The 18,228-nt window shown below is 44.6% G+C and overlaps 1 protein-coding gene across 1 annotated transcript; it reads right to left on the bottom strand.

Annotated features, from left to right (window-relative positions):
• Nucleotides 1–4,965: 4,965 nt before the first annotated feature.
• LOC118845849 (low affinity immunoglobulin gamma Fc region receptor II-b-like) lies at nt 4,966–17,585 on the bottom strand. Its single transcript, XM_036753900.1, has 7 exons — nt 17,407–17,585; nt 14,763–14,783; nt 12,639–12,893; nt 10,556–10,810; nt 9,322–9,432; nt 7,026–7,057; nt 4,966–6,871 (listed from the first exon to the last, which is right to left on the bottom strand). Exons 1-7 carry the CDS (start codon nt 17,480–17,482, stop codon nt 6,782–6,784), a joined length of 840 nt encoding a protein of 279 aa, XP_036609795.1. The 5' UTR covers nt 17,483–17,585; the 3' UTR covers nt 4,966–6,781.
• Between the last annotated feature and the right edge of the window lie 643 nt (nt 17,586–18,228).

The following is an 18,228-nucleotide window of genomic DNA, read 5'->3' as shown; positions in this document are numbered from 1 at the left end:
AGATCTAGAGAGAAGACTCATGAGTAGACCTCTTGTGCAGGACTTATTGGGAGGACATGAACAAGAGTCACAGACAATGAGAGGGTGTGGATGGGTCATCCTATAGACTGTTGGACAGAATACCTTTACTGTTGTGTGCAAAATAGGGCATGTGCAAAGCTGCCCTTCCCGAGTCCAGTCAACCATGGATGTTAGCTTAGCACTTGGCTGAATATCGTGGGTAACAAAGCCACAATCACCTGATTGCCCACTGATGACTCAGTGAACTTTTAAAGGGGAGTAGCTTATCCTTAGTTGTGACTTCTCGCAATACTTGCAGAGTATATGAAGGACTCAGCTAGATGACTCTGAGCCTGGGCCTCTGATGGCATTCTCTGCTCTTTGTTTCTCTTTATGATCATAGGTGATCAAACATTGATCCTGAGATGGATGGGTCCATTCTCAGAGACAACGTCATGATTTTGAAAGGATGGGAATACTAGATCTGACAGTAGAGCTGGCTAGTTTCAAGGTGGGTTTATGCTCTTCGAGATGATGGCCAAGTGCGAGGTTGACCCAATCCCTGGTGTGACTTGCCAGAAGATATCTACCTTGAGGGGGACAGAGCAGAGTTAGGTAAAGTGTAAAAATGCCTAGCCAGAAGTCCTGAACACTGCTTCATGTTCAGATATTTTAATTAGTGTATTCTGTTTTAAGGGGTTTTTTTTGGTTTTTTTGTTTTGTTTTTAATGCACATTTATGTTAAGCACTGCTTTGGATGGGGGACATAGATGCCTGTCCCATCCTTGATTTACATTGCATACCTTTCTGTGTGTAGTACCTTTCTGTTTGCCACTTGAGAGACTCCGGATATGACTCAAAACCCAAATTTAAAAATTTTCCCTAGGGCATGGGGGCAGGGGTGGAGAGTGTAACGAGTAGAAGGGTGTGAGAAAAGGAGTCTAACCTGTCTCGTTAGAAGCCAGGCTCCTCATTACAACTGAAGTTGGTATGTTCTGCTTGGATGAGCGGATGGGTCTTTTAGCAGAGAGAGAGAGAGAGAGAGAGAGAGAGAGAGAGAGAGAGAGAGAGGGAGAGAGAGAGAGAGAGAGAGAGAGAGAGAGAGAGAGAGAGAGAGAGCACCGGTGCCCCAGCCCCTTGGATCCAGCAGTGGTTGCTAATTTTCAGAACTGAAATCACAAACCCATCAAAGTAGCAAATTATATACCTCACAGCATTATAGAAGATCAAATGAAATTTGGTACACAAAGGACTTTGTAAACCACAAAGCCATATATAAGTCAGCTATTATTACTTTATGATTTATAAACCACAAAATACTACATAATATAAACTGTCATTATTTTATCTTCATAACAACACGGTGAGGTAGGTAGAATAGCCATCCTCATGTTATAGATAAGTAAATGGAGGGTCACGGAAGACAAATGACCATGTTTATATACCTACTAAATGGCACAGCTGGAACTCAAATCCAGGTGTTTTGACCTCAAGCCCAGTGTGATTTCCACTATACAATATTTTCTCTATATATGAAGCAGATGGCCTTTCTTCCCCTTTGAAGTTTGTATTTGGAGACCTACTCCTACCCAACAAGACCTCCCCTTTTAAGACCCTTTTTGCATCTTATATAGCCCCCTTCTCTTAAGCATCAAAATGGCTTCGTGCTGTCCACTAAGGAGTATTATTGCAAACCCAGTCTGCCATCTCTCTTCTGTACCTACTTCAGCCCCGTCTAGTTCAGGCCCTCATCACTCCTAATGATTCTTCCTGTCTCTGATCTTTCCTCCACCTCCCATAAATCCATCCTATCTATCCAATCTATCCTTCAAATGCACCATTCAATCTTCTGCCTCTGCTCAGAAACATTTTTCTCTATTGTCTGTGTTGCCTTCTGTTATCTACTGAAGAAAGTGTAAAATCTTTGTCTTGAATTCAGGGACCTCCACAGTCTCCTTCCAACTGTTAACGTTCCAGGCTTATTTCATTCTACTTCCCTTAATACACTAAATCTTCCAGGCAAATTGGACTGTTCGGTGTCCTCCATTCCCATCTTGCCCTGTCCAGCCCTCACCACTTTTCTCTCATCACCTACATGGATAAAATGGAATTATTCTCTATCCCACTCCTTCTGCTAGCTCCACCTATTGAAATTTATCTTCCTTCAAAGCCCAACTCAGGTGACACATCCTGCGTGATGATTTCCAAGACTCTTTACCCCTCCTATAGCTAGAAGGGACCTCTTCCTTCTTTGGACTCTCATAGCATGTGGCTGAATATCTCCTTTGTACTTCTCTGATATACGCCTTGTATCATCGAGGCACTGAAGGGGTGTAATGGGTAGAACACTGAACCTGAAATCAGAAAGCCCTGACTTCGAATGTGCCTTAGACACTTACTAGCTGTATGACTCTGAGCAAGTCACTTAACCTCTGTTTCCTTCAATTTTTTCAATTACAAGATGGGATTAATAACGGAACCTATCTCACAGAGCTATGAGGCTCCATGAGATAATATCAGTACCTTGCATATAGTAGGTGCTACATAATGCTTATTCCCTGCCTTCCCCATGGGTATTTGGGTACATATCTGACACTGTTAAGTTGTAAGCTCCTTTGGGGCGGGTTCTGTTTTATATTTCATATTGGTATTCCTAGCTAGTCTTGCACATAGTAGATGCTTACTAAATATTTATTGAATAGAATTAGTAGGGGAATATACCGCACTTATCAAACTGCATTCATGTTACTCCTTAGACCTAGAATGCCCTTTATTACCCTTGCCTTGTGAATTTCTACTAGTGATGCTCCTTCTGGCCTTGCTCCGGTGAGGCATGGAGACAGGAACTGCCATCCTGAGCCAGGATTGGCTCAGGCCAGTCTAGCGATGCTGGTTTAGGATTATAATGCAATCAGACACACCTTTACTTAGAAGAATATTAAAAAGGATATAATTTGGATAAAGTGCTGCTCTTTGCCTCTGAGATAATCACCTATATCAGAAATATGTTCTTATGGGGCAGTGAGAATTCCCCTAAAACCTCCAGCACCAACTCCCCAAAGACTGAAACTTTTATACCTCAGGAAACAAGGAAGCCAGACCAATGACAATACCCACATCTTGAAGGGAAACTAGTCCAGTTTACATAAAATAAGCTCTGTTCCTACCATACCTGACATGAACTGAGGCTGCTGGGTCCTTCATAGCATCTGCTAAGATTTCTCAAACTGGAGAACTTGGAAAAGCCAGGGATGAAAGGTTTCTACTAGGGGAGGAGCCAGAAGCCCAGAGCTAGTTATATAGAGCTAGAGATCATTCATCAGAGATCAGGAGTGCTAAGCAGGGGAGCTGGAGCCTGGAGACAGAAGACAGTGTCCAGATCAGAAGTGTGCTTCATAGAACTAGACATGACCTTAGGGACCATCTAGTCCAAGCCCATTCCGTCCTACCTTAGAGATGTGGCATTGAGGTCCAAAGAAGTTAAATGATTGGCCTAAGGTCATAAAGATTAGTAAGCAGCAAAGTGGAGATTCAAACCCAGGCCTTATGTAAAGACCCCAATAGCCTCGGTGTCCCCATGAAACAACAGTCAAAATAAAACCCACAGTAATGGCTAAAACCTCCTTTTCCCAGAGGGATTTGAATGTCAGTTGGAGGCCAGTCCCTCAGTTACTCCCCTAGAGCTTGAATCTTCACCAGTCTCCAAGTCCAGGCTCCCTTTCTCTTTACCTAATTCCTGGTCCTGCACTATCCAGATAAGAACCCTATAAAAACCCACCAGCCTTTCCCCTTCTTGGCACCCCTCCCCCTCCCTTCCATCTGGAAGGCCAATGAAGCCTGACCTGTTTCCATCCTTCCTGACTGACCCTTTAATTGTGAATCAGTATTTCCCCTTAATAAAGCCCACTTGCCTAACTTCCTCCCTGCTGACTCTGCCCTTATACACAAAACACAAGCTCGGTCTTGTGATGGTGCTCTGTCCTTCCTTTTACTGCCCCTTGGAATCCCAAATCTTACTTTAACACTTAGACATTTTGTGATCCTGAATTTGGCAAATCCCAGAGTATAAGAGACAGGTGAAGAGATAGGATGTAGGGTCAGACACGGCGGCCCCAGATATTGGGCAAAACAAGATTATTTTCATGTAGTACCCAAGACCACTCAGATTGGTCTTGTGGGAAGGTACATATTTTCATGTCCTAGCTGGAGAAGTCAGTGCTACTTACCTTTCCACTTTCCTTGCATTCGATTCAGTGAAAGACCTCCTCATTGCCACTGGCAGCATTACCCCCTTCTCCCTCTAGGCAGCAGCATAGACTAGCAGTCATCTCAAATGTTGTCTACACAGGGGAGTGATGGGGATGATGACAATGTGAAAGGTGAGGAAGAGGACAGAAGAAACAACCCCTCTACCCTCTGTCCCAGGGAATCCTGAGGGGTTGAGCATGTGAGAAACAGGAACCCAAGGATTTGGTCCTACATATGCTCCTTTTCTTTTTTCACCACAGTTTATTTTACCCAAAAATCAAGGCACAGCTTGAGCCAACCCCAAGTCTTATTTTTCACGATACTCTTCATTGAGTAGAAAAGTGAAAAGCAGGTCAGTGCAGAGTCAGTTGTTTTTCCTCTGCTCCTTCTCTGTTCTAAAGAGATCTTTATCCCTTTGCATGTGGTGAACCCCTCCAGCAGTCTGGTGAAGACAATGGGCCCCTTCTCGTCATCACGTTTTTAAAAAAATAACTAAGGACTTGCTACACTTCATCTGGAGGTTAGTGAAAATAAGATAGAACTTTTATCCCTATCCAAGATCACAGACCCCCAAATTAAGAAGCCTTGCTCTATATCCCATTGTATCATGAGGCCTACCTTTTTTCCGTTCTCGAAGACAAAAGCCCCTTCCCCACCAGGAGGCCCTCAGCACTCACTGTGGTTCAACAACCTAATAGAAAAGAGTCTCTGACTGCCTTATAATCTAATAACATTGCTTTATTATATGTAGGATCACAGAATGTTAGAGCTGGAAGAGATGTTAGCGACTGTATTGTCCAAGGCATCATTTTACAGATGAGTAACCAAAGTTCTGAGTGGCAGCACTGGAAATGGATGGAATAGGAACTGGATTTGGTGTCAGGAGAGGCTTAGGTTGGAATCCTGCCTCTGACACTTATTAGCTTATCATGGGTATGGGCAAATCATGTCGGCAATCCTATACCTTAGTTTTCCCATCTGTAAAACAGGAATAAAATAACTATTTTTAGGATCAAGTGACACCATAAAAATGCAAAACATTTTGCAAATCTTAAGGCACTTTATAAAGGTCAGCTAAGTGACTTGCCCAGGGCATCACAGTATGATTTCAGAACTTGATTGAAAAGACACTAAAACAAATTAAGAACATGAGGTCAAGAAGGCTTAATAAAAATCACTTTCACTAATTAAACATACATCCTGAGGAAACAGAATGTATATTCTTAATCTCACCCTATGAAAACACTGGGGAAATGGGTGGGAGAAGGAAAGAAATGCTGTCCGTTTATTAGGAAGCCAGAGATAATAGCCTCCTGATAGACAATAAGTGCCAGAGATACACAGCAAATGCTTAATGAGCATGATTCAATTGAATTGAGATCATCTGGTAAAAGCCTCTCTTCTGGCAGATGGGAAACCTGAGGCCCCAGCTGAGCTGATTTATCCATTGTCACATTATAGTAAGCAGAAGAGGCACTGTTCAGACCCAGCTCCAGGATTCCTTCTCCAGCACCATGTCACCTCTGGTCTCAGGATGCCTTTGAGGCCCCTCCCCTAACCCACACCACCTGCCCTGAGCAAAGAGATTGGACCCCAGCCAGAACAGCAGCGCTGAGATGTCCACCTCCCAGGGGAACAATGCATGTCTAGAAAGGAGTGATTACAAGTGACATTCCCTGACCCCTTTCCCAGATACCTCTTTCCTAATCCCCTGGATGCCTTACCTGCCTCCTGCTCACTACAGGCCAGATTCACATTGAGCACCCAAACATTTAGCACCAAGGTCTCTGCACTAGCAATGAGGTTCTTATGGCAATGTTGAATCTGATGTGGTAATTCAGGGGCATTTACTCCTCTTGAGGCTTCCTAAATGCTTCAAGGGAGGGCACAGCCCTCCAGAGAGGTTTCCATAAAGCACCAGACTTTTCAAAAGCAGGCTGTGACAAAACAGGTGCCTGTGGCCCACTATCTTCTGCCCTAGGACTTTCCATTTCAACTCAAAACAAGGACTATTTAGGGGTGGGACAAGGAGATTCGGGGTACAGAGACACCCGATTTCATCTCTTGTTAGATCATCCTGACCTAAGGGGAGCCCTGCTCAGCCACCTCCTGCTCCTGCCCCAACACCTATGGAAAGAGAAAACTGCCTCTACAGACAAAGCCTGCCCTAGGGAGAGAGCAGCGTCAGGAGGGAGCACAGCCGTTCCTCTAAAGGGACCCAGACATTTGGGATTGTCCAGAGTACTGTGCAAGAGCGATTCAGGGTACAAAGTCATTTGGATTGGGTAGATGTTGGCAGCATAGACAGGCAGTGTAAACACTGACAGTCAATTGCCTTCAAGTCTTTAAAAGCAGTTTAGGATTCACACAGACAAGTGCAAAAGAGATTTTCAAATCCATTTTCCTGGAATGGCAAAGTTGGCTCAGGAAGCTGCTGGTCTCCGGCCTTAGGTCCACCAGATGCCTCAACCTGGTGCTTGTGGGAACAAGCAGGTTAAGGCCACTGAGGGAGGGATAGAGGCGGTCACGACTATTAATGATTCTGATAAGTTGAGTGTCCTGGTACTTCTTCCTCAGGATTGTCTGTGTGCTTTAGAAGTGAATAAGACATCGAATTCTCCACCTAGAGAAAAAAGAGAGATGAGGAAGAATTGGGGAAGTGGGATGTGTAGAGCAGAAGAGATGGAGCACGAAAAAACATAATAGATTCCATTAAAGAAAGGGGAGAACAGGATGGGGTAGAGTGTGTGGTGAGGGAGATAAGGAACCACACTTACCTCAATCCTTCCTATCTCATCAGGAGTGTGGGCTGTGAAGGAAAAGAAAAGTTGTCAGGCACATACATTGCTACAGAAAAGGGTTTATAAAGTGCTAGAGATACTGTTGCTGTTGCTGCTATTTGTATAGATAAGACAGAAGCTAAGAAGGACAACCTAATCTTCTACAATTAAAAAAAAAAGATCCAAGCTTGCCCCCATCCTCAGTCCCTTTCTGTAAGCAAGGGCAAGGTAGCCAGATTCCTTCCCTGAGCCAGCCCTACCTCCTGGCCCTGCAGCTGCTGCTGGGTCTGCCACACACTTCCACTCCAGAGCCCTGACTCCTCACCCTCCTTAGGAGAACATGTTCATCTTCTAATGATATTGGATTTGAGTCCAGAAGATCTGGATTTGAATCCTGCTTCCACCACTTAGCATCCGCATATAGCGTGGTGGAAGGAAGGCTGTATTTGGAGTCAAAGCAGAACTCTGCCACCTGTGTGCCTTTCAGCAAGTCCCTTTAATTCTATGGGCCTCAGTTTCCTCATCTGTAAAATGAGGGGGTTGCACTAAATGATCTTTGAGGTCACTTCCATCTCTAAATCTATGATCCTAGGATATTAGGATCTTGGGTAAATCGTATGATCCTTTTGCATCTCAGTTACTTCATCTGTAAAATGGTTATAATGATGCTTACACTTCTTGACTCACAGAGTTACTGTGAGGATTATATTACTATCTCCCTTCTCCTCACAACAGACCTCACAATGCTCCTGAGAGTCCCATACTAGCCCTAGATACCCCTTACTCCCCTTTCTGAGAAGCGCTGTCCTGAACTCCTGGCTGTGTAGGCTATGCCATGTAGCATCTCCACTTTTCCCCATCTCCAATGTTGTCCTAGCTATGCTACAGGGCTGACCAAGAGAGCTGAGCTTCTGCCCTCCTTAGAGCTCTGCTGAGCTCCCACAAGCCTCCTTTTCTTCAGCCTCCAGTCCACCTTGCCATTCCAACTTGGGCAAGGTGTATCTGTGTCCCACCATATATTGGGACAGCCAATGAGAGAGCCACGCGTACTCTCTTCGTTCCTCTGGGAGATTTTCTCCTTGTTCCCTGTGTTTAGTACTGTCTGGGAGAGCTAAGGCAGGGCACATATAAGGCTAGTGAGACAATGGGACAGTCACGAACCTCAGGACCAAGGACAGGTGAAAGGGTTTGATTAAGGGAGAAACAGACACCCCCTTAAAGCTGCCACACACCACTCAATGAGATACTTTCTGAGACAGTGGGAAGTAAACAAATCCAAAGACCTTGGGATTTCTGTACTTCAGATCTCAGGCCAGGAGAGGTGGTGGACCAGGTGAGGAAGCACCAAATCTCATCTCATGTCAAAGATGTCCGTGTCCAAGACCCAACAGTGGCTGAGCCACTACCACTTCCTTCCCCTCCCCCATCCCACTGCCAGGAGAGACTAAGGCTCCCCACCTTCCGTGAGAGTTCAGCTCCAAATTACTCAGGCTCCTTCATCTAGCACTCGGGTTATTCAGGGAAATTTGGTTGGAAGCATGGGGAGAAAGAGAAAGGCAGCCAAATGTGGTATAAAGAGGCCAGATTAGAAGCTGGAGGACTACTGTAGTTCTGACTCTGCTCCTTTCTATTTGTGTGACCCTAGAGAAGCTGCTTAACCTTTCTAGGCCACCATTGCCTCATCTGTAAAGTCAGGAAATTTTGTTAGGTGACCTAGAAGATCCCTTCCTTCTCTAAATCTGTGATCCTATGGAATTTCAAGCATTGCTTTCATTTCCATAACCCCATGCAGAGCCTGTCTTTGATTTAAGGGCACCATTGAAGAATCCAGTTGAGATAATCCCAGCCAAGGAAAAGGAAGTGGTCATTAGTAAATCAAGAGGATAATCCAAAGAGACAAAAATGCTGATAACTAAGTAGACTAGCTGGGGTGTGTCTCAGAGATCATCAGTCTGGATTTTAGCGTCTCTTAGTGACTGTCTTTGTCCCTGTCTCTCTGTTCCTTACTGTTTCTCTTATCATATCTTTGTTTCTCCATCAAGTTACATGACAAGTTGATATTTTTTATTAAATTGGTAAAGCACTGTCTCCAAGCTCCCTATAGCAGCATCTGTGGGATAAAAGAATTTCCCTGCTGTGTTAAAGAATCCCACAATTATAGGTATGTGTATGGCAGGGGATTCTCTAGGCCATGAAAAAAACATTAGTAATCCAGGGTCTGGGGAAGGACAGGGTTTGGGATGTTGGCCAAGAAGAGAGCACATTACGTAAGAAACCAAGGGGAACCACGTACCTGGTTTTTTGTGTCGCTTGTAGTAATACAGGACAGCAGCAGCACTTATAGCCATCACAACCACCAGGATCAAAATTGGTACAATCACATTCACGGTTCTGTGATTCTCTCCTGATCTTGGGAAAGAGAGATCTCAAGATACACGGCACTACTTCCCTACCTCTACCCTCTCCTTACCCTCCATTGTTGCTAAATTAGCCTTGCCTCAGGCTTCCCCTTTACTCCTCACTTATCTTTAGTAGTTAAGCATGCTCCTAGTCTCAGCCTCCCAGTGTTCTTGGCTTCTTTTAGTCTCAGTTCCAATAACACCTTCTATAAGAAACAAGCCTTTCCTAGTCCTGCTTAATTCTATCAGAGACTATTTTTTTTCTTTCTTTGAACCTACAGAGCTTAACATAGTACAGGACCTGACACTTAAGAAATGCTTGTATATTTTTTGTTGACTTGATTCAGGTCCCTTCACTCTACTGATGGAGGCCTTCACTCATAACCTTGTAGAGGACTCCTCAGGCTTCTCTTACAGGGAGAGGTCATTTGCACAGGCTTACACAGTCTCTACCTGGATACAGAACTATTGTGAAGGAGATGGCCTGGGAGATGGTAGAGGATGGGTTGTGGGGTTCTAGGAGTACTTTGTAAATTTTGTATGAAGATGATCTTCTCCCCCTACTTAGAGGGTTCCTTTGATATTCTGGGTTAAGCTCAAGAGTCATTGAAAAGCTATCTTCTTAAAGCTCATCACTTGGGAGCTGTGGTCTCCGTAGTAGGTGAGCATGGAGGAACTGGACTTCTGGTTAGGGCCCCCACCCATCTGACCTGATCACCACATAGTGGGACTGTCATGACTCTCCATGGCTTTTTGCCTCAACTGGAATTATTGAGAGAGTGGTATGACACAATATATAGTGTGCTGGGCTTGGAATAAGGAAGACCCTCATTCAGATCCTGCTGCTGTGTTGTCATGGAGATGTCACACCTCTCTGAACCTCAATTTGTTACCTCTAAAATGACAATAATAGTGATAGTCACAGTAATGCAGGTGGGTTGTTTGTTTTTTTGTGGAAATCAAATGAAACATGTATGAAAAATGCTTCATAAACCTAAAAATGCTACCTAAATGTCAATTATTCCTATTATCTCTTTCTAGCATTTTCTTGTCACCCATAAGAACCACATAATCTTGGTCCTAGATGTCTATCTTTTCCTCTCAAATGCCTTGACCCAGTCTCCTTACCTTTGACAGTGATAACCACAGTTGCAGATAGATGGGAAATATGCCCCATGACCCCTGTACAGGAGTAAGATCCACTGTGAGTATAATTCACTTTAGGGACAACGTAGTTGAAACTCTGAAACTCATATTTTAAGGGTTTGTCATTGTGGTAGTATGTGACTTTGTGCAGTGGTTTGCTCCTCCAACTATGGCACCTCAGGGTCATGGTGTCACCTTCCATAAATTCTAATCTCTCTACTTGGAGTAGCAGCCAATCTGAAAGACAAACACAAAGGCCATTAGTTCAGGACATTTTAGCTTGTCCTAGAGCCTTGGGCCATCTAAGAATTCTGCTGTCTCCAAAGACAAAGAAAAGCAGACCCTAACTCTGAACAATGATTCCAGTCACTGAACTGGACTAAGGGCATGCAGAAAGGCACTTGCTAGAATCTGTTCACATGTTGTTGTTGTTTGTCTTTGGTGTCTTGACTCATGGGTGTATAGGATTTAAGAGAAATAGAGTTGCACAAAGTTCTCAGATTCACTCTCTTCCAGAGTCATTAAAGTCCAGTGGCTAGACAAAAGTTAGGATGACTGGCAATGGCCCAGGATGAAGTGGATGACCCTGGCATCTTCAATGTCTGACCAAGCTCTAAGCACTCCACAGTGCTTGCTTCAGTCACCTTCATGTCCATTGGAATAAGATGTTGTTATCTGCCCATTCCACTGACAGAAATCTTCACATACTGGGGCAGACATGCTACTAACTTGTCAATGGGTTTGTGGCTGGTTGGTTACCCTCAACCTCATTTAACCCATCTGCCAAGACAGGTGACCACGACAAAAGCTATGTCTTGGAACCACAGGAGAGAGCTGAGTGCCAGGTGGACACCAAAGGTGGATGAACAGCCTAGAGATGGATTTAGCAAACCCTCACACTAGAGGTACTATTCCTCCTTAAATAACCATTCACCACATATAACAACCTAAGAAATGGGGAGAATGTGCAGGTAAGACAAACATGGAGGCAACTTGGGAGGAATTAATGAACTAGGCAGAGGCCTAAAACACTTTAGCAAAGGTGAGGTCATTTGTAATCTGCAGCCATAACCTTCAGCCTGCAGGGAACTCTACAGCATGGTGAGCTGACCATGGGACTCTACTGCTCAACCAACTCCAGTGGCTCTATTGGCTCTAGGGAAAAATGCAAATTCCTTTGTTAACTTTGAAAGGCCTTGACAACCAACCCAGTCTCACTGGACCTGACTCTTTCCTCCTTTGATTTGACCACCCAGACAACCTGGCCTTCTCTCTGTTCCTCTTATGCTACCTTCAGCTCCCACCTCCAGGCTTTTTCACTGTCCATCTTTATACCCCACCCCCACCCCTATGCCTGGAATGCAGCCCCTCCTCACCTCTCCCTCATAAAGTTCATCTCTTCCTATAAGATGCAGCTCAGGCAAGACCTTCTGCACCATACCTTTCCTGGTCTTCTCAACTGCAAGCAACTTTCCTTTCAAAATACCTTGTATATATACATATTTGTACTTATAAATTTTATATGTATGTAGTATGTATGTATGTCCATATATAATATATATAATATATGTTACATTACATATGAGTAATGTATGTGTGTGTGTGTGTGTGTGTGTGTGTGTGTATATATTTGTTATTTCCCCCATTAGGATGTAAGCTCTTTGTGACCAGGGATTGTTTCATTCTCTATACTTTTATTTCCAGTAATTAGTACATGATATGCCTTTCATAAATACTTATTGACTGATTAAATGTCAGTCCCTAGTTTCCTGGTCACTTGGGGGGCAGTTCTGGAAATTTCCTGATAGAAATGAGTAGTGAAAATAGAAAGAGTCAGTTAGAAAAACTTAGAACAAGACAAGCTGAACCTATATCTCAGTGAGGGGAATAGTGAAAAGGAGAATTAAAATAACTTGTGGATTTCTCAGGAACTCTCCCATCCGTCCCCCTTGACATAAGCTCTGCCAATAAACAGGATATGTCCCTTTCCAGCCTGTATTGTAAGCAGATTTCAGCTCTTCCCCTCCCCCTCCACCCTACCCCAGACTCCTTATCCTTCACTTACCACTAGAGACCTGTAGTTGCACAGAGCTGCTGAGAGCTGTGTGTTCTGTCCGGCACTGATATTCCCCACTGTCCTCCATGTTGATAGCAGGGATGAAGTAGGAGTCCTGGTGGATGGAAAGAACTGACCCATTGTGGAGCCATTCAATGGAATCCTGTCCAGGGTTCTGGAACCCGTCACAAGTCAAAGTCACATTGTCCCCTCGAAGCACATTGATCCATGGGGGATCCAGGCATAGTTCTGCTCTTGGGGGCCCTGATGAGGGTAGAGAGGAGAGGGAAATGAAGAAAATGAGCTTCCAAGGAGGCATAAAATCCCAGATCTGAGAGGAGGACACCAGTGCCAGGCACAGAGAATAAAATGGAACACATGCAGTGGGTGTTTAGAGGACTGTGGGATAGACAAAAAGTCAGAGCTGGGTCAACTACAGGTGGCAGTTTTCTCACACATTGATGCCACACTCAGTCATGAGGCCACAGGGGCTTTTCCAGAAGGGTGGACAGCTCCTTAGGGATCCCCTAGGTCCCATCTGATTGGTAAAAAGAAAAACAGCAAACAACAACCACGAAACCCCAAGAGCCCTCATCTTCTCGAAGAGAACCCATCTCAGGGAAAGGAAGAATGAATGATCTGTAAGTTCAGTCTCCAAAATCTAGGGGAAACCCAAAAATCGCTGGGTCAGTATGGCTGTGAGGGAAGGAAAGGGATCCATTCACTGAGGAAACCCTCTGCCTGAAGGAAGAGAGAAGGGTTGCATTTGCCTCCATCCCAAGGCCAGGGACCCCAGCTCCTACTAGCTGCTATCCTCCTCAAAGCATCTGAATCTCTGCCCCCAATACCTCCTCCTCCAACCCTCTCAGTTGATATACTACAGAGACCCAAGATCTAAGCATAGTAGATACAGACACATGTACAATGCACAATGCATATGTTCAACATGGTATCGACAGCAGCACCCACAGACTGTGAGCTCCTTGAGAGAAGGGATTGTTCTTGCCTTTCTGTGTATCCCCAACAGTCATTAGTTTCTGTGATGTCACACACACATAATTATTACTTGCTGACTTCATTGGACATGACCTACACAACGCAGACACAGACATTTAGAGATCACTTGAGGCAGGAGAAAGAATGCTGGCTTTGGATTCAAGATCTTGGGTTCAAATTCTGGTTTAGCCACTAGTAGTTGCATAACCTTGAGCTACTCAGTTAACCTTAGTTGGACTCAGTTTCCTCACCTGCAAAATGAGGAAGTTGGACTAGATGACCCTTCCCAGCTCTGATCCATGACCCACCAGCTATGCTGACAACCTCAGAGGAACCACAGACATACGAAATTCAGACATGCCATGGGGAGTGGAGGTGGGAAACAAGCATTTATTAAGTGCCTACTGTGTGCCAAGTGCTATGCTAAGCATTTTACACACATTCTCTCATTTGATCCTAATTCATAGGATTTAGAGCCGCAACCATAGAGATTATCTAGTGAGTCCAACTGGCTCATTTTGCAGATGAGAAAACTGAGGCTTGGAGCAGTTAAATGACAAGGTCAAATGGATAGTAGATAGTAGACCTTTCTTTCCATGGAGGAGGTGGTGAAACACACTCAAGCCCAGGGATACAGAAGAAATGGAATACACACACAAGAACTGCTCAAACCCAGAAGGGCAGCTAGGTGGGGCAGTAGATAGAGCCCCAGGCCCGAAGTCAGGAAGACCTGTGTTCAAATCCTGCCTCAGACGCTTACTAGCTGTGTGACCCTGGGCAAGCCTCATATGCCTGTTTGTCTCAGTTCTCCATCTATAAAATGGAGACACGTTAGAGAAGGAGAGTCAGACATAACTGAACTACCTAAAAACAACAGGTTCCTGAGCAAGAGGGTTGAGTCTCTAGGGATCAAAAGAAAGTACTTGGAGAAGAGAGTTAACTCAGTGCCAGATGCTTCAGGGTTGGCACTAAAGTCTCATCTGCCTTTAATCAGGTGGGTGCAAGGCTCCAGTCAGGATAGGAGCTACTGTCCTGGATGTATTGATATGTCCTATACTGTACTGATATCAACGTTCAGGAAGGGCCGGGCAGAGGGTGGTTAAGAAAAAAGAGGCCAACATTGAATACAGAACTTACCACTACTCCTGATGGCTGGAGCTGCAAGAGACCAGAAAGCAGAGATTAGACCAGGACAGGGACCCAGGGGTTGGGCAGCTGGAACTCCCATTAGCCAGGCGAGGGACCCATAGAGGCCTGTGTGCAGCCTTTCCCAGTGTTCCTCAGAGCTGCCTGGAATCAGAGTGATTCCAGGGGCACTGGAAGTTCCCTCCCCTCAACCAAATAAGAAAGTAACTTACTGCTTGAAATGCCATCAGAGACCTTCCTAGGGCTTAAGGTTTTGTTCCCTTTCAAAAGGCAAACATCTTCCCACCTCCATGTCAATGGATTTATTGAATTAAGTCCTTTCTTGAGAGTAGGATTTAATCTAAGAGTGCTCAGGAACAGGGAGAAGGACAAAGGAAGGAGAGTCTCTGGGGGACTGGCTGTACCTGGCTATGCTTTTTCTTTTTTTGTTTGTCTTTTTTTATTTGTTATTTACTTATTTTTAACATTCTTTCTTTTTTAATTTTGAGTTCCCAATTCTCTCCCTCCTTTCCACCTCTCCCCTACCCATTGAAAAGGCAAGAAATGTAATATTAATTATACATGTGAAATCATGCAAAACTTATTTCCATATTACTAGTTATGCTTCTTAAGAACTAGGAAAGGCCATTGGGGCAGCATTAGGATTGGTGAGTAGTCACGATTTAACCAGGTGGTGCAGTGGATAGAACGCTGGGCCTAGGCAGGAAGATCTGGGCTCAGAACTAGACCTCAGACACTTACTAACTGTGTGATCCTGGGCAAGTCTCTTAGCCTCAGTTTCCTCATCTCTAACATGGGGACAATAACAGCACCTACATCACAGGCTTGTTGTGGAGATCAAATGAATCCATGTAAAGCCCTTTACAAACTTTAAGGTGCCATTTAAATGCTAGCTCTTGTTAGTGCAAACGCAGAATTGGATCCTTGCCTGAACAGGAGAACAAGGCCAGGGATGTTTAGATGTTCAGAGACTGTACAGAGGGAAGGTGCAGGAAAATCAGAACTTTCCCCTCATGTAGACAGAAAGACAGAGCAGGACGCTATGAGAAAAGCATCTCCCCAGCAACTGACTGAAAATGGTAAGAACCGCAGACATCCAAATGTCTTGGACAGAGGAACTGTTCTGAAAGTCAGGAGACACGGCAGTGTGATCTCGAGTAAGAAAGTCCCTTCATTTACCAAGTGTTTATGGAACACTGGCTCTGCCATTTTTACCAACTGTGGGAACTTGGGCTAGACATTGAGCCCTCTCAAGGCCTGAGTCTCATCTATAAAATAGGACAACTAGACTAGATGGCATTTCATGTCTCTTTGGGCTCTAAAGTTCTGTTCTAGCCTTTGCTCTTCCTCATTTTCACCACTAAGCACTGCCCATTATCATGTCTAGGGATTTCTCTATTTCAGTCCTCTTATGGAAATAGGTCCAGGAATCCTGGGGTCCTCAGGTCACTGAGTTGAATCAAAAGTTGACTGGATAGATTTATGACTTCACAGAGCTATGGGATCTGTCTGGACACTAGTATGAGCTGCATACGTTTGGGAGGAGTGGAGAGGACTGTCTGCCATGACCCACTGTAGGCAGGCCTGGAGCCCTTGGAGTGCATTTTGGCCTTGGTGGGGTAGGAAATCCACACTCAGTATATCTCATCTGAACTTAAAATTTGATCTGGAGATGACCCCCCCAAAAAAGAGGAAAGAAGAAGAATTTGCTCCCAAATCAGAGGCCTGGTGTGGCTTTGGAGTCAGAGGACCTGAGGTCAGATGATGTCTCTGCTACCTTTGCGACTGCGTGCAAATAATTCAGCTTCTTTGGCCTCAGTTTTTTGGGGTTTTTTCCATCTAAAAAATAGAGGAAGGAGGGGAGGCATCCAAGTGACCACTAAGGCTTCTTCCAACTCTAAATCTTTGATCTAAGGCCACAGCTCAGAGCTTAAAAATGCACTAACATTTTTGGGGGACAGCCTGTATACCCATCCTACCTCCCCACCCCCCTCCATTCCAGTGTCTATATGTATCTAAAGGAAATAAACACAATTCTCCTCATTCTTCAAGCCTCACAATCTGCTGTTCCTGAATTACTGAAATTGAGGTTCTCCCTATTCCCCAGGTCCCTGGATAAACACTTCCCTTCCCTCAACAAGGAAAGCCAGCTTTAGACACAAGAGAGGGAGCAAACAACAGCAAACTTTTTGCCATTTGAGCCACACAGGGAGAAGCACTCTCAACTGAAGCAATTTGATTCCACTGTGGTTATTAAAATAGAAACATCTTGGAGATGTCTGTCTTACAGTGAGTTGTTATGAGCCATTTATACCATAGAGAGGGTCAGGTTTTCAAAGAGAAGGCCACAATAGGAGGGGGAAGGAAAAACTATCAGGTGCCTGGTCAGGAGAGGACACTCAAACAAGAGTTTCCTGTCAGAATCAGTGTTGTTGGCATGGGACTGACCAGCAACTTTAACTCTCGCTTCTGTCCTGATCCTAAGGAACTGGTTCCGTTTAGCCCCTTCCCACTCCCTCACCCTTCTTTCTACCTCTCACAGTCGTGCTTTCCTCTCAAGTTATGCGCCCAAACGATGCATGAGGTAGAATTGTTTTTGCACCCCCATTTTCTACTCCATTAAGCTCAGACTCACCTAGACACAACAGTGTTACCCACAGCAGTATAGAGCTGGTCGTGGCAAAAGGCTGGGGCACCCCCAGTCCCCCCATAGCAGGCACGGGATAACAGGAGTGGATTCCAAGCAGCACAGATTCAGAAAATAGCAGCACACACCCGTCCCAACAACTCCAGCAAGTCCACTCCAGAGGACAAGTAAACACGCCTTCTGAAAGAGGAAATGAGCATTGGCCTTCTACCTCAGACTCTCCTCCCCTCCCGCCCTTTCCCTGACTCTCCTCCCACTGAAGTCCCTCTTCTTTCTGCTACCTCCCTCTTTGCCAGTGGAATGCAGGGTTTCCTGGCCCTAAACCCACACAGCTGGAACCAACTCATTACACAACTCTAAATTCAGAGAAATCTACTAGATAGCAAACAAACTACCCCACCCTTGCCTCAGTGAAACCCAAACTGTAAGTTGCACTGAAAGTAGAAGTGTGTGTATGTGTGTGTATGGATCATACATATGTGGAGAGACAGAAGGAGAAAGAGAGAGAGAGAGAGAGAGAGAGAGAGAGAGAGAGAGAGAGAGAGAGAGAGAGAAACAGAGAGACAGAGAGAGACAGAGAGAGAGAGAGAGAGAGAGAATATGCATTTATATATATATATATATAGTATATATATATATATATATTTACATTTGTTTATTTGGGATCGTAATATTCTCCCTATCTACCTCATCCACATTGAGGATAGAATGTGATTTAAAGTTATTTGTCAACCTCAAAGTGCTATATAAATGCCAGCTGTTGGTATCCAAAGGGCCTATCCCAGACTCCAATCCTAATTCAGAGAGAGA

The sequence above is a fragment of the Trichosurus vulpecula genome, chromosome 4 (genome assembly GCF_011100635.1).
Source record: "Trichosurus vulpecula isolate mTriVul1 chromosome 4, mTriVul1.pri, whole genome shotgun sequence".
Lineage (NCBI taxonomy): Eukaryota > Metazoa > Chordata > Mammalia > Diprotodontia > Phalangeridae > Trichosurus > Trichosurus vulpecula.
This window is presented reverse-complemented; position numbering and strand designations above follow the sequence as displayed.

Excerpts from the sequence above, each read along its gene's own strand:
- LOC118845849 (XM_036753900.1), bottom strand. The coding sequence starts at position 17,482 with ATGGGGGGACTGGGGGTGCCCCAGCCTTTTGCCACGACCAGCTCTATA. Across the intron at positions 9,433-10,555 it reads TGTGGTTATCACTGTCAAAG|GAGAGAATCACAGAACCGTG; the intron begins GTAAGGAGACTG and ends TCCCAAGATCAG. Across the intron at positions 7,058-9,321 it reads CAAGCGACACAAAAAACCAG|CCCACACTCCTGATGAGATA; the intron begins GTACGTGGTTCC and ends TTTCCTTCACAG.